The sequence below is a fragment of the Octopus sinensis genome, linkage group LG6 (genome assembly GCF_006345805.1).
Source record: "Octopus sinensis linkage group LG6, ASM634580v1, whole genome shotgun sequence".
Lineage (NCBI taxonomy): Eukaryota > Metazoa > Mollusca > Cephalopoda > Octopoda > Octopodidae > Octopus > Octopus sinensis.
This window is the reverse complement of record NC_043002.1, coordinates 47,451,531-47,468,027: the sequence shown is the minus strand read 5'-3', so window position 1 is coordinate 47,468,027 and position 16,497 is coordinate 47,451,531. Positions and strand designations below refer to the sequence as shown.

The window sequence follows — 16,497 nt, the reverse complement described above, 5'->3', positions numbered from 1 at the left end:
CATGCCCAGCATACCCACTTTTTCTCTCAAATCTCTTACACTTTGTTGTAGATGCTCACTGACATTACCCATCAGGCAGGTGATGCTGGTTTCATTCCTTTCAAGCCTTCACATCTCCTCAGTATATGTACATACAGTGGGCTTCAACACAGTTGCCATCTACCAAATTCCCTTACAAGGCAAATACTTTGGTTCGTCTGGTGCTATAGTAGGATATACTTGTGCAAGGCACTGCATTGTGGGACTGAACCTAAAAAACCACATGATTGTGAAGTAAACTTCTAACCACACAGCCATATTTGTGCCTGTAGTGTGTGTAGAATGAGATAAATTATTTCGGGAAAGATAGGTTGGTCATGGCTAGATTGTCATTGATTATAGGTTTGTTCAAATAGTGGCTGACCTGGTATAGACTGCAACTTGTGCTTTTATTAATCAGATTATTATTTTGCTGACAATATCTGGTTGGCTGTAGATGACAAGTATTGTGATGAAGTAGATAGCAGGGGTAGTTAGGGGTAGTAAGCAACAGTGAGAACAGTGGTGGTGGTGGTGGAGGCGGTGGCGGTGGTGGAGGTGGTGGCGGTGGCGGTGGTGGAGGTGGTGGCGGTAGCGGTGGTGGAGGTGGTGGCGGTGGCGGTGGCGGAGGTGGTGGCGGTGTTGGCAGCGGTGGCAGTGGTGATGGAAATGGAAACTGTTGCTATAGCAGACATTTAAAATAGTGAGTGATATCAGTAACAATGAGTTTTTGATTATAGCAACAGTTATCCTGATGCCTGTGCTAAGATGTATGTGTTAGTGGATGATTGTGTGTGTGTGTGTTTCAAAACACCTGCTGCTCTAAAAAGCACAGCAGTGATTTTAAGGCAAGATGGTTTGCACTGGTTGTGATCATGGCAACAGTTGCTGTTGTGTCTATGGTGAAGGTTTGTGCTATTGTCAGGAAGAACGCTTGGATGGTTACAACAAAAGTTTCATCAAAATCCATGGGTAATTTGATGATCATGATCATGATGGTGATAGTTGTGGTTGCGGCAGCAGTGATGGTAGGGGTGGGGTGGGGACAGTTTGTGTTAGTAACAGCATAGATATATAATGATGATATTGATGATGATGATGATGATGACAATGATAGGGGTGGCAATGATGCTGATGTAGAGTTGGGGGTAATAGCAACAACGGCATAAACACAGAATACAATGCAGATAGTGATGACATTGGTTACGCAGTTAGTATAAGTGAATGTGACAGGGAATATAGGAGTGTGCAGCAACAGTCAAAAATGATTGCTGTGTTGAACACATTGCTACAAATTTCAAATTAAACTTTTGCTAAAAACTTTAGTATTTAATACTTTCTCAGAAATGAAAAAAAAAAAAATTTAATCTGGCCTTGCAATGGCTTGCAACTTTATCATCATCATCACTTGCATCATCATCATCATCACCATCATCGTCGTCATTGTCATCACTTGCATCATCATCATCATCAACATCGTCATTGTTGTCATCGTCGTCGTCGTATTCCTCCTCCTCCTCATCATCATCATCACTTGCATCATCATCATCATCATCGTTATCATTGTCATTGTCATCGTCCTCCTCCTCCTCCTCATCATCATCATCAACATTATCATTTAACATCTTTCTTCCATGCTAGCTTGGATTGGATGGCTTGACAGGATCTCACTGATCAGAAGACTATCAATCTCCAGTACATGCTTTGACATGATTTATATGGTTGGATGCCAATCAATTTATAGAATATACTAGGTGCTTTTTCATGTCACTGACAATAGTGGGGTCATGAAGCAAACATTTTAATTATACAGCCATGTTCTACCATTTACAAGGTGGTATCAAAAAGTTTCAGAGCTAGTTATGTTTAATAAAAAATAACTTATTTCCTTAAATTTTAACATCGTCTCCTTTGAGATAGACACCTTGTGCAGCAATATACCTGTCTAAGTGTGCCTGCCACTTTTTGAATCCAGCCTAGAAGTAATTTTTGTAAGTAGGTTGAGGACCTTCTCTGATTCGCTCTGGATGACCTTTGAGCTGCATTTTCCTCTTGGAGGAGATGAAAAAACACAGGTGCTAAATCTGGCAAATAAGGCAGGTGCAGAAGTGATACCATGTTGTTTTTGGCAAGAAACTCACAACCGAGGAGAGTTTGGTGAACAGGGTGCATTGTCATTGTGATGAAACCAATTCTTCATGCTCCACGGATCCAGTCCTCCCTCAAAACGTTGCAGTAGAACTCTTGATTGACAGTCTGCACCTGGGGCAAATTCTTGATGCACAATGCCATATTTCCAGGGGTGACACTTGTGGCAGGTATTCCAGAGTGCTCCTCATCTTCTAAGGACGTTCTTCCACTTCTGAAGCACCCATGCCACTCAAAACATTGCATACAACCCTTTGCCTCATCGCTTGCCAAAGCATGCTCAATGTCTCTGTAGCAGACATCCCAAGTTTAATACAAATTTTCACTGTGGTTCTTTCTTCCTGTTCATGACAAAAAATAACAGACTACAGCATACATGTGATCACAAAAACACAAATTTCACAACATGCAAAGTGAACACAGTAATGTCGCTCAGCAAACTGTCTCATGAAGGTCACTGCTAGCTCTCACTGTGCACACAGCAATGTGCTGCCATCAGTTGGCACACTATTGAACTAGTCTGAGATCTTTTTGATACCATTTCATATCATATTTGATACAAGATTCACTCTTTATCTTGCTTCAATACAACTGAGAAGTTGCTCAAGTCACTGTTACTTGTATACTACTATGAGGAGACTGGTGATAGGTGGTGGTATTTTTAACTCAAAGTGTAAAACACTGGAACAGATGTAGATGCTCTAACAATTCCAGCAGTCCTCTACCTTGGATGAAAAGGATGTTTCAGACAGAAGCAGTATCTGAACCAAAAAGTAGTGTTTATTACCACTTTAATGTGGGTGATCTCTAAGAACTGATGATACTTCTATTTTAACCCCAAGAAGATATTTCCTCCAGCTAGTTATTCAGTGTGCTTTTGCTCTTGATATTTATTGGAAGCACGAGAAAACTTCTGCCACCTTAGCTCTACAAAGTTACAAAGTATATATATACACACATACAAAATTAGAGGAATGACCACTAATAGTGGACAGCCTGTATGCTAGAAATAGATGTCAAACTCGCCATGGTAAATGGCAAGTTTGAGGTCTATTTCTAGCATACAGGCTGTCCACTATTAGTGGTCATTCCTCTAATCTTGTATGTATAAAATTTTTAATCTTCGAATTTTTTTAAAATATGCTACGCTACTGGTTTTAATTGATTAATATCAATTTCTACACTTATTTAATTTTATATATATATATATATATATATATATATATATATATATATATATTTACATATATTTATATATATTTATATATAGAATGCAGGCATGGATGAATGGTTAAAAAGTTTGCTTCATAAGCATGAGGCCTTGAGTTTAATCCTTCTGTATAAGATAAAAAGGAAAGTTGTCATTAACAGAATTTGAACTCAAAGTATAAAGGCAAGGGTGCATATTGTCACTTCCCCTTTTCATAAATTTTACGAACTGGGTCGTCACTGTGGGAGTGATATCACAATCAGTGGAAATAGGATCAGTTGGCTGATATTTTCAGACAACATGGTGTTACTTGGTTCATCAGAATATGATCATGAGGGATCTGCTGTCAAGAGCTGCAAGGCAGGTATGAGAATTAGTATTGCAAAGATTGAGACATTAGCCCTCTCTAGAAAGTCTTCCCAGTACACTCTGCATGTTAGTGGAACATCACTGAGACAAGTAGAGAAGCTTAAGTATCTTGGGCCATATTGACAAGTGGTGGAAGGCAGGAGGCTGAATTGGATTCTAGAATTGCTGGTCCTGGCACAGTAATGCACCAGCTGCAGCACCCAATCATCAGAAGAGGAGAGTTTGGCAAAAAAACAAAAACAAAGAGAAACCAAATTTGCTATCTTAAATTGGGTTTTTATGTCTATCCTCACCAATGGTCATAAATGTTGGATAATAATGAAAAGCATATGATCGAAAATGGAAGCAGCTGAAAGAGACCTAAAGATCTTGAGTAATATTACTTGACTGGGTGCTTATCTTGGTGATCAGAAAGACTCCCCAGGTTACGCTACTTCTCTTCCATATTGAGGGGTCACAGCTCCGGTACTACTGGTATATGATTAGAATGTCACAGGAGAGAGTGTCACAAGATGGATTCTTCAAGGCAAGCCAATCAGCAGGCGACCTAGAGGTAGACCAAGAACAAGACAGTTGGATAATATCCATAGTCTCATTTGGTCTTGCTTGGAAATCCAGCCAGAAAATCTAATGATGGTTGCTTCTGATAGGCCCCAATGGAGGGAATGTCTGAGGACTCTACCTCCACAGCCCTTCCAAGTATAGTGGGTGCGGAAAATGGATGGATAGATGGATGGATGGATGGAAGTAGAGAGAGTCAGAACAATTATGCAATTCTCACTGATGCTTTAATGACTTTAGTCTATTTTCCACCTTTACTGTAACAATACAAATAATTTGTAGGAAATTTTTGAGGATGGATTGGTGGTTAATTAAATTGATTTCTATTTTTGACTGGTACTTTTTTATATTAAGGAATTGTTTTTACAACCCAGATACTTTTCCTGTCACTAACCTTCACTTGTTTTTAAATAACAGATCTCTTATTTTGCATGTCTTTGAAGATGAAAACCTACAAACTATTTGTTGACTAAATTCACTTGTTGCATTAACTTGGATTGCTAACAATGACACACTGTCTTGTCATACAGCATTAATATAGATTACTAACCAAGACTCACTTATATTAAAATATATTGCTAATGGAGATACACTTTCTTATATGTCATCAACATAGGTTACTAACCCAAACTCACCCGCTTGTTATATTTAACATAGATAGCAAGTTGTATCATTTGTTGTATGCTACTAATAGTGATTACTAACAAGTACTAACTCACTAAAACATTCTCATTTCTTTCAGCTGAATGTGGGAATAATCCTTGTAGTAGTATGCCTTGCAAAAACGGAGGCAATTGTTTGATGTTGGATAATGTGATGGTTCAATGTATATGTCAAGAAGGATTTATTGGTAAAATATTTTACTTTTTAACACAAACAGTTTTCTGTTGTTCATTTATCATAATGATAGATATTTTTGCCTGTTATGCTTCCTCACCTCTCTTAAATTTTCTTCTCAAATCAGCTGCAAAACTTTAAAACTGAAACCACTAAGTGCTTAATAACAGCTTTTTGAAAGATTTTACAAATCTTTATTGATATTTCTCTTTAATAAAATATGTTGAATTCTAATATGTGCATGATCCTTTTAATTTTCTAGGGTAAAAATATAAAGTACAGTTAACTGAACTGATCTCAGTACTTGACTTGTACTTATTTTTTTGACCCACAGAAGAACTAAAGGCAAAGTTAACCTTGGTAGGCTTTGAAATTGGAATGTAAACAGACATAACTAAATACCACATGGCATTAACTTTGTTACTCTACCAATTTTGCCATCACTTGGCACCCTTATTAAATGCTAATATTAATTATACTTCATTACTTTTCAGGAAAGTACTGTGAAAATGAAGATATGTGCATAAATAACCCATGTCAAGGTGGTGGCACCTGCACCCCAACAGACCATGGGTCATATGTATGTATTTGTCCTGAAGACAGAAAAGGACGGAATTGCCAAGAAGGTATGATAAAGTGTAATTCTTAGTCTATCCAACTATTGTCACTATTCAATTAAGACATTCAACCTTTAATGTCAATCATCAGATGCAGTGATTTGATCAAACTAATAGTCACAGTGAAACTGTAGGCACAACTTAATAAGGTAATAAAAGTGTCAAATTTAAGAAACCCTAAAGTTAGTTTATGAAGAGGGATGGATGTCATTAATGACTGGGCATATAGCTAAACAAATGGTTTGTAAGCACCATTGTATTTCTCCATCTAGGAGTAGCTTTTAAATAAGTAATATTAATTCTTTATCTTTTACTTGTTTACAGTCACATTGAATTAATGCAATGATGGGGCACTGCATTAAAGGGTTTTAGCAGAATAAATCAACCCCCAGCACCTATTTTCAAATCTACTTCTTATTCTGTTAGTCTCTTTTGCTAAACCACTAAGTTACAGGGAAGCAAACAAACCAGCATCACTTGTCAGGAAGTAGGGGCTATAGACAAACACACATATACACACATATATGATGGGCTTTCTCACAGATTACATCCACCAAATTCACTCATGAGGCATTGGTCAGCCCAGGGCTATAATAGAAGATACCTGCTCATGGTACAGCACAGTGGATTGAACCCAAAACCACATGGCTGTAAATCGAACTTCTTAAAGTTCTTTGTCATGGAAGCTTTAATGTCAGCTCTCTACTCTTTCTCCTAATTCAAAAAATTCTTTAGATTTCTCGTTTATTTGGTTATTGAATTTCCATTTTAAAATTCATTCATTAAACATATGACTGCACTCCCAAAGGATTTTATTTTATTTTATATAAAAATACATTCAGTGAAAGTAAATACATTGATCAAATCTTAATTCATTATTCATATTTACTAAGTATATGAGTAAAACATTGACAAAACTACACATCGGTTTTAATTACTCTGAACATAATTATAAAGCAAGTTGAAGATATTATGAATTTGATTATTTTCTAAACAAATTTAGCAAGTAGTTTAGTAGTTTTCAAAACATCTAAAAATGCCTTTTTACATGTAAATTGCATGCTCTCTCTCTCTCTTTCTCTCTCTCTCTCTCTCTCTCTATATATATATATATATATATATATATATACACACACACACACACACCTGCTTGTTGTTTATACACCTGTCTTTTTTTGTTTTTCTATAAATTTCAACTATATATATATATATATATATAGTGCCACTCTGTCAGTTATGATGATCAAGGATCAACAGAACAGCCTACTCATGAAATTAACGTGCAAGTGGCTGAACATCCACAGACATGTGTACCCTTAACGTAGTTCTCGGGGAGATTCAGTGTGACACAGAGTGTGACAAGGCTGGCCCTTTTAAATACAGGTACAACAGAAACAGGAAGAAACAGTGAGAGAAAGTTGTGGTGACAGTACAGCAGGGTTTGCCATCACCCCCTACCGGAGCCTCGTAGAGCTTTAGGTGTTTTCACTCAATAAACACTCACAGTGCCCAGTCTAGGAATCGAAACCATGATCCTATGACTATATATAAATAGCTCAATTTACAGCTAAATATTTCTTTAGATATAAACTTATATATATATATAAATATATTATATGAGTGCACACATATATGACAGACATTCCTGTTGATAATGACATGTGAGTGCTTCATTGTTTGAGCATGTCAACAAACTACTCATTAAATTAGTGGCTGATTATTCCACAGACACATGTACTTTTGACATAATTGTCAAGTAGACTCAACATAACATAGTGTAACAAGGATGGATCTTTGAATTATAAGTTTACCTGAACAGCCTTTGTGCAGTTTCTGTCTACCCAATCTTGCTCAAAATGACTTAGGTCAACCAATTTTCTGTGGAAAAGTGGTAAAAGATATCTGCTACACAGAAGGATTGAACTCAAGGTCTCATGATTATGAGGCAAGCTTTTTAACCCATGCCTGCATTCTATATATAAATATATACATATATATACTTTGTAACTTCATGGAGCTACGGTGGCAGAGTTCTTTTTATCCTGTTCAATCTACAGAACCTATCTTTTAATTTCTGTTCTCTTGTACTTATTTCTGTCATTGGAGTGCAGTCATGCTAGGATACCATTTTGAAGAATTTGGTTGAATACATCACCCCCAGTACTTATGTTTTTTTAAGTTATGTAATTATTCTATCAGTTTTTTTTTTACCAAACCCAAAGTTATGGGACTATAAAAACAAATGTTCTTCAAGACAATGATCCAGCATGGTTGCAGTCAAACAAGTAAAAAGATAATAGAATATATATATATATATAGATAGATAGATAGATAGATAGATAGATAGATAGATAGATAGATAGATAGATAGATAGATAAATAGATAGATACACACACACACACACACACACATATATGAAATAAAAATGAGCTGGAAAGTATTTGAATATAGGTCTGTTTGATTAGAATTGACTTGGGGTCTAAACAACTTATTCATAATCGTGTTGTCATCCTTTCTGCCTCCCTGAATTCTTTGAATTTTAATTCCATTTATTTCAATTGTCTTTGTAATTCTAAATGATTTACTTTATCTCTTTGTTATCCATTTAACTTTATTTCTATTGATTTCTTTAAATGTATTGTATTTTCAATTAAAATTTTCAGAAGTACTTCAACGGTTAGATGTCCCAGAATTTAATGGTACCTCATACATAGAGCTTCCATTGAATGAAAGTGACTTATTAGACACAATGACAATAGCTGTGTGGTTCAAAACAACTAAACCAGATGGTATGCATCTTTTCTTTTATAAATCTAAATATATAATCCTCTCCTTCTCTCTCTCACCTCTCTCTCCCCCTCTCTCATTCTCTCCCTTTCTTTCTTGCTCTCGCTTATTCTTTCTCTTTGTCCCACTCTCATTTCATAATATTCTCTCTTTCCGTCCATTTTGTTTGTTATTTTGTTGTTTTATATTTCTTTCCATGTTTGTTGAACATATCACGATAATGCCTAAATTATCAATATGAAGAAGACAAACAACTTATTTATAGGTCTTTTTTAGTGTATTTAAGGGTAACAAGTATCTTAAAGTTATATTAAGCTGTCTTACACAAACAGACATACATACATATATATATATATATAATATATATATATATATATATATACACACACTTGGAAAAGGATGCGTGGCATTCGATCATATAATAATATAAATAATATATAAATATATACATATATACATACATATATGTACATACCTACATCTATATGTATATATACATGCATATATGGGTACAGGACATCAAAAAAAAAACATTGGAAACGTGGAGTAGATGAAACAGGGACAACTGAAGAAGGGAAATATTCTTTGTGTTGTATGTCTTGTACTCTGTTTTTACGTTGTTTGAAAAAAGAAGTTTGTTTCCATGTTTTTGTTTTTATGTTTTTCTTTCTCATTGTGTTCAACGTGTTTATTTTTGATGTCCTGTACACATGGTGGCTTCCCCCTTCATTATCGAGTACGGCCATTACGCGAAGCTTAATCAATGTTGTTATCGTGCAATGCCTGTGCAAGATCTTTTTTAAAGTGAGGAAAGGCTGTGCACTGAGTCAATCCCACTCACTAAGCAACAGCAAACATAATACGAAAAGAAGAACAAGTCAACATCATCAGTAACCACTGAGCCGCAGGTTTTATGTCGGAGTTATCCCAGTTACCTGAGTTACCTTCTCCGAGAAAGATGCCCTAACAAAGGCTAGGAGTCCTGCACTCCCAATGGTTTAACCGCGCGATCGGGTATTCAGTCCGATTATTTCTATGTCCCCGCGCATGAGACAGCCTTAAGACATTTATTGGATGGCCGTTGACTCTCAAGAGTTCCTCCGCCCTTTGACAGGTTTTGTTTTTCATCCTGCAGGGTGTCCAATAAACACCCTCTTCACCAAGCAAGCTCAGTGGGGGTCCCGGTTTAGTCACCAACAACCCGACCATGCAACAAGTTGTACTGGGTTACATGTTACCAGTAGCATATGAAAGTGACCTGACATATATGCATGTATATATACATATAGATGTAGGTATGTACATATATGTATGTATATATGCATATATCTATATATTATTTATATATATATATTTATATATATATATGCCAGTGCCATGTACATGACACTTGTGCATCATAGTCAAGGTCATTGATGGTACCATGTACATGGTACCCGTGAATCATAGTCGTAGTGGCACATAAAAGCTCTCATTACACTCCTGGAGTGGTTGGTGTTCTCTCTAGCGCATCAGCTACAGTCAAACCACCTAACCCATACCAACATAGAGAGCAGATGTTAAATGATGATGATGATATAAATACACACGTACATATATACAATATATTTATATATATATCATCATCATCTTCATCATCATCATTTAACATCCGCTTTCCATGGGTTGAACGATTTGACTGAGGACTGGTGAGCCAGATGGCTGCACCAAGCTTCAATCTGACCTGGCAGAGTTTCTACTGCTGGATGCCCTTCCTAATGCCAACCACTCCAAGAGTGTAATGGGTGCTTTTACGTGCCACCAGCATGAGGGGCAACGGCCACACTAAAATGGTGTTTCTTACATGCCACCTGCACAGGAGCCAGTCCAGCAGCACTGGCAACAACCTCGCTCGAATGTTTTTTCACGTGCCACCGGCACAAGTGCCAGTAAGACAATGCAGGTAATGATCACACTTGAATGGTGCTTTTTACGTGCCACCAACATGGAAGCCAGTTAGCTGCTCTTGCAACGATCACGCTCAGATGGTGCTCTTAGCGCTCCACTAGCATGGATGCCAGTCATCGAAATTGATTTCGATTTCACTTGCCTCAACAGGCCTTCACAAGCAGAGTTTAGTGTCCAATGAAGGAAAGGTATGCATAAGTGGGCTGGTTACACCCCTGGCATAGGCCACGAGCTTATGGTCTCACTTGGCTTGCTGGGCCTTCTCAAGCACAGCATATTTCCAAAGGCCTCAGTCACTAGTCATTGCTTCAGTGAGGCCTAACTTTCGAAGGTCATGCTTCACCACCTCATCCCAGGTTTTCCTGGGTCGACCTGTTCCACAGGTTCCCTCAACTGCTAGGGTGTGGCACTTTTTCACACAGCTATCCTCATCCATTCTCACCATATCAGTGCAGTCGTCTCTCTTGCACACCACATCTGATGCTTCTTAGGTCCAACTTTTCTCTCAAGGTACTTACACTCTGTCGAGTATGCACTCTGACATTACACATTCATCGTAGCATACTCGCTTCATTCCTTGCAAGGTTACGCATGTCCTCAGCAGACACAGCCCATGTTTCACTGCCATGTAGCATGGCTGTTTGTACACATGTGTCATACAGTCTACCTTTTACTCTGAGTGAAAGGCCCTTTGTCACCAGCAGAGGTAAGAGCTCTGAACTTTGCCCAGGCTATTCTTATTCTAGCAGCAACACTTTTAGCGCACCCTCCCCTGCTGCTGACTTGGTCATCTAGGTAATGGAAGCTATCAACTACTTCTAGTTTTTCTCCCAGGAATGTGGTAGAAGTTGTTCTCTACACATTTTCAGTGTTTATTCCTCCTGAGCATCTGCCACATAGAAAAATTATCTTCCAGTTAGCCTTCCTTGATATTGCTGCACCTCTTATGTGTCCATAGCTTACACTGGGTACATCTTATAGAGTTTCAACCTACGCCTTTTCTACAGATCAAGCAGAGCCATCTACCTGAAGCGATTTGTGGTTTGCTTGCCTTTCTACTTATTAGGACTTTGGTTTCAGCTAGGTTAACTCTAAGGCCCTTCAATGATTCTAATCCTTTTTTCCACACCTGAAACTTCTCCTCTAGTTCTGATAGTGACTCAGCAATTAGAGCAAGGTCGTCAGCATAGAGGCACTCCCAGGGGCATCTTGTCTTGAATTCCTCTGTTATTGCCTGGAGGACTAGGATAAATACGAGGGATATATATATATATATATATATATATATATATATATTGATATATATCTGAAAATATAAAATGTGACAATTATTTGGTAGCCATGATAAAACTCCGAGTTTTATCATGGCTACCAAATAATTGCCGTATATATTTACAGATAAATTCCTCTATTTACGTAATATTGAGTTCTCTTTCATTCTTTTGTTGCCGTGCCATTTCTATCAATATATTGATATATATATAAATTAAAAAGAAAACCACCTTTTATCAATTCAATAATGAAAAATTAAATTAGAAAAATTACATATTATGGTAATTAAAGGTGCAAAATGACCCAGATTTGGCAGAAAATAACCCGGATTTTACTCAAAAACTGATCATGTCTGATGAAGCTCACTTACATTTGAATGGGTTCATCAGCAGACAAAATTGCCAGTTTTGGGCTCTGAGAATTCTCACGAAAGAGAATTGCATCCCGAAAAGTGAAGCTGAAAATGGATGCCATTTAAAAGATGTCATTTTCGTATGTAATACGGAGATGTGATGAAAAACGACTAATGCAAATTAATCTCCATTATCTTCTCTATATTGAATTAAAATTTCACACCTTTTTACAAAAATAAGGGAATTATTAAAAATTAAAACCCCTCAGTGACTTCTGGGCCACCCTGTATACACACATGCACACACACACACACACATATATACATATATATATATATATAAAAATTTGTATATATATCTATGTATATATATATATATGTGTGTGTGTGTGTGTGTATAGGTAGGTAGAAACAGTTCTATATTTGAGAGATGAGGAATTATGTACATTATTTACATTATTTACATTTGACAGATACTTCTTCTCATTTTGTTTGCTGTTAACACAACATTTCGGCTGACATACCCTCCAGCCTTCATCAGATGTCTTGGGGAAACTTCGAACCTGGGTTCTCGTTCCTAAGGTATTTTTCAATGTTGTTATTATTATTATTATTATTATTATTCAGGTCACTGTCCGGAATCGAACTCGGAATTTTGGGGTTAGTAGCACATGCTCTTAACTACTACTACTATGGTGTAGTGATTAAGGGCATGGGCTACTAACCCCAAGATTCTGAGTTCAATTCCAGACAGTGACCTGAATAATAATAAATAATAATAATAATAACAACAATAATAACATTGAAAAATACCTTAGGAATGAGAACTCACGTTCGAATTTTGACCAAGACACCTGATGATGGCTGGATGGTATATCAGCTGAAACGTTGTGTTAACAACAAACAAGATGAGGTCAAATATCTGTCAAATGTAAATAATGTAGATAGATAGATAGACAGATAGATAGATAGATAGATAGATAGATAGATAGATAGATAGATAGATAGATAGATAGATAGATAGATAGATAGATAGATGTTGATATATATGTATATATTTGAATATCATATTATATACACATTTGTATACACACACACACATATATATGTTTTATCCTAGCATGAAGCATTTTGAAGAATAGTCTGTTAATTTACAGTTATTTATATATTCTGGTGTGCATATATATTTATATGTATATCTTATATATGTGTGAAAAACAGACATTAAACGATGATGATGATATATATATACATACATACATACATACACACACACACACATATGCATACATATACACATCAGATAAAACAAATAAAGTGAGAAAATAGTTATTCCCTTAGTTTACAGCTGTTTTGTTCTCATGTTAGTTATATAAATTGCATTACATCACCCTTCACACATATATAAAATATACATATAAATATATATGTACAGAATATATAAATGCTTCATCATCATCATCATCATCATTTAACGTCCGCTTTCCATGCTAGCATGGGTTGGACGGTTCAACTAGGGTCTGGGGAGCCCGAAGGCTGCACCAGGCCAGTCAGATCTGGCAGTGTTTCTACAGCTGGATGCCCTTCCTAACGCCAACCACTCCGAGAGTGTAGTGGGTGATTTTATGTGCCACCGACACAGGTGCCAGACGAGGCTGGCAGACGGCCACGCTCGGATGGTGTTTTTATGTGCCCACAGCACGGAGGCCAGTCGATAGGGTCTTCGGATGGTGTTTTTATGTGCGACCGACACAGGTGCCAGATGAGGCTGGCGAACGGCCACGATCGGATGGTGTTTGTTACGTGCCCACAGCACGGAGGCCAGTCGATGCGGTACTGGCTACGGCCACATTTGGATGGTTTTCTTGTGTGCCGCCGGCACTGATACCACAAAGATACAAATTCCATTGATGTTCATCTATTTTGATTTGTTTTGATTTTCACTTGCCTCAACAGGTCTTCACAAGTGTCACAAGAAGGAAGGTATGCACAGGTGGACTGACTACGTCCCAGGTAGGGGCCACGGGTTACGGCCTGACTAGTCTTGCCGGGTCTTCGGATGGTGTTTTTATGTGCCACCGACACAGGTGCCAGATGGCAAGGTTAAAACATTCCTTCTACTACACACAGCAAACAGTTTCATCATATATCACAAACACTAAATGCATTCAACACATTACCATATATGGCTTGTGATAAGGGTGTGTTGACCCTAGATCAAAACAAATTCTGAGAAAAAGCAGTTGAGAAAAATAAGAAAAGAAAGCAGGATGTTAAATAGGTACAAAATGTAGAATAAGAAAAATAAAAATTTGATTACGTGACATCTCATTTTTTAAAAGCTTATTCTTGCCATACACACATGGACACACACACACGCGTACATTCTCACACACACACTCACATGCACAAACACACACTCAGAAGCAATGACAAAAGACTGAGACTTCTGGAGACATGCTGTAAGTGAGAAGACCCAGCAAGTAAAATGAGATCACAGCTATAGCCTATACCAGTGTCCCATAGCCAGCCCATTTAAAAGTACCTTTGAATCATCAGGTGACATACTGTGCTTCAGGAGACCAATTGAAATCAAAATCACTCAATCAAATCAAAATCAAAATGGAAATTGTAGTTGTGGCCAATGCCTGTGCCACATAGCTGGCTCCCATGCTGGTGGCATGCAATAACCACCATTCATGTCGATGCCAATGCAGCCTGACTGCCTCCCCGTGCCAGTGGCACATAAAAAGCACTGTCCAAACATTGTTGATGCCAGCCCCCCGCCCTGACTGGCTCCTGTGCTGGTGGCACATAGAAAGCACCATCTGAACGTGGTCGATGCCAATGCCGCCCGACTGGCTCGTGTGCTGATGGGACACTCTTAGTGTGGTTGACATTAGGAAGAACATCCAGCTGTAGAAACATTGCCAGATCAGATTGGAGCCTGGTGCAGCCTTCTGGCTTGCCAGTCCCCAGTCAACCCATCCAACCCACGCCAGCATGGAAAATGGGTGTTGATGATGATGATATATATATGTATATATATATATACATATGGGGAGAGAGAGAGGAGATAGATAGATAGATAGATGTTGATATATATGTATATATATATGAATATCATATATACACATTTACATATGCATATATATATGTGAGTGGATTTGGTGGATGGAAGTTGAGGGAGGCCCATCGTAATATATATATATAATGTGTGTGTCCGACCACTGCTTGATAGTGGGTGTTGTGTTTACATCCCTGTAACTTGGCAGTTCAGCAAAGGAAACTGATAGAATAAGTACCAGGTTTAGCCAAAAAAATTAAGTACTAGCATCAATTCATTTGACTAAAAATTCTTCAAGACAGTGTTCCAGCATGGCCACAGTCTAATGACTGAATCAAGCAGAAGATATGTATATAATCTTCACTATTTCACACTGTTGGGATTATAATTCCTTATGGTGATTACTCAAGATTTAGTACTTTTCTTTTTGTTTGGCTAAGTCTTACTGTGATAGAAAATATGTTATTTCTTATTATTGTAAACGATGTGAAGCAGTGTAATGGTCCTACTTGTTCCAAAATGTCCATAATTATTTTATTTGTAGGAGATAAGTTCTTTCAGTTTGTAGTTCATTGAGCCAGAACACTGACAAATTGTTGTTTAGCCCCAGGTTAAGCAGACTTACAATTATGGATTTTCCAGCCATGACCATTGTGTTTCCTTTCAAATAGTGTATCTAAGACGACATTATTGTGTTCTGTCAGTTGACACACCACTGTAGTCAAATTACACAATTGCATTCATTCATTATAATAAAAGCTGCAGAAATAATTTTTTAAATTCTCAAATGCATGATGATGCTAATAAATAGTGTGATCAGGATAAATTATCTATACATTGCAGAAAAATATGTTACCAGCCAGCCGTGAGAATCAAACTCACATCCCTGTGATTATGCATCAAGTGCTTTACCATTAAGCTAAACTGCCCAGTAATGAATTCTTCTGCAATTTTAGAACTTATAAATTTAACTTCATAAGACGCTAACATTAAATTCAACTTATGATGAAAGTAAACAAACAAAGTTTGTTTTAGAAGCATTGAGATATATTGAAAGATACAGAAATTAATTTTATTATTCTCAAACACATGATAATGCTAATTGGGCAGTTTAACTTAATGGTAAAGCACTTAACACATAATCACAAGGATGTGAGTTCAAGTCTCATGGCTGGCTAGTAACTTATTTTTCTGCAATGTATGGATAAGTTATCCTGATCACACTATTAGCATTATCAGACGTTTGAGAATAAAAAAATTTATTTCTGTATCTTTCAATACATCTCAATGCTTCTAAAACAAACTTTGTTT

At 37.2% G+C, this 16,497-nt stretch overlaps 1 protein-coding gene across 14 annotated transcripts in view; it reads left to right on the top strand.

Annotated features, from left to right (window-relative positions):
- The window catches only part of LOC115213470 (agrin), a 771,489-nt gene that overhangs the window by 729,765 nt on the left and 25,227 nt on the right, over nucleotides 1–16,497 (top strand). For all 14 annotated transcript variants that reach the window (XM_029782456.2, XM_029782458.2, XM_036503873.1 and 11 more), the window contains 3 exons: nucleotides 5,049–5,156; nucleotides 5,638–5,769; nucleotides 8,425–8,550. In XM_029782456.2, coding sequence (XP_029638316.2) covers nucleotides 5,049–5,156; nucleotides 5,638–5,769; nucleotides 8,425–8,550 — 366 coding nt within the window. The remainder of the gene's footprint in view (nucleotides 1–5,048; nucleotides 5,157–5,637; nucleotides 5,770–8,424; nucleotides 8,551–16,497) is intronic.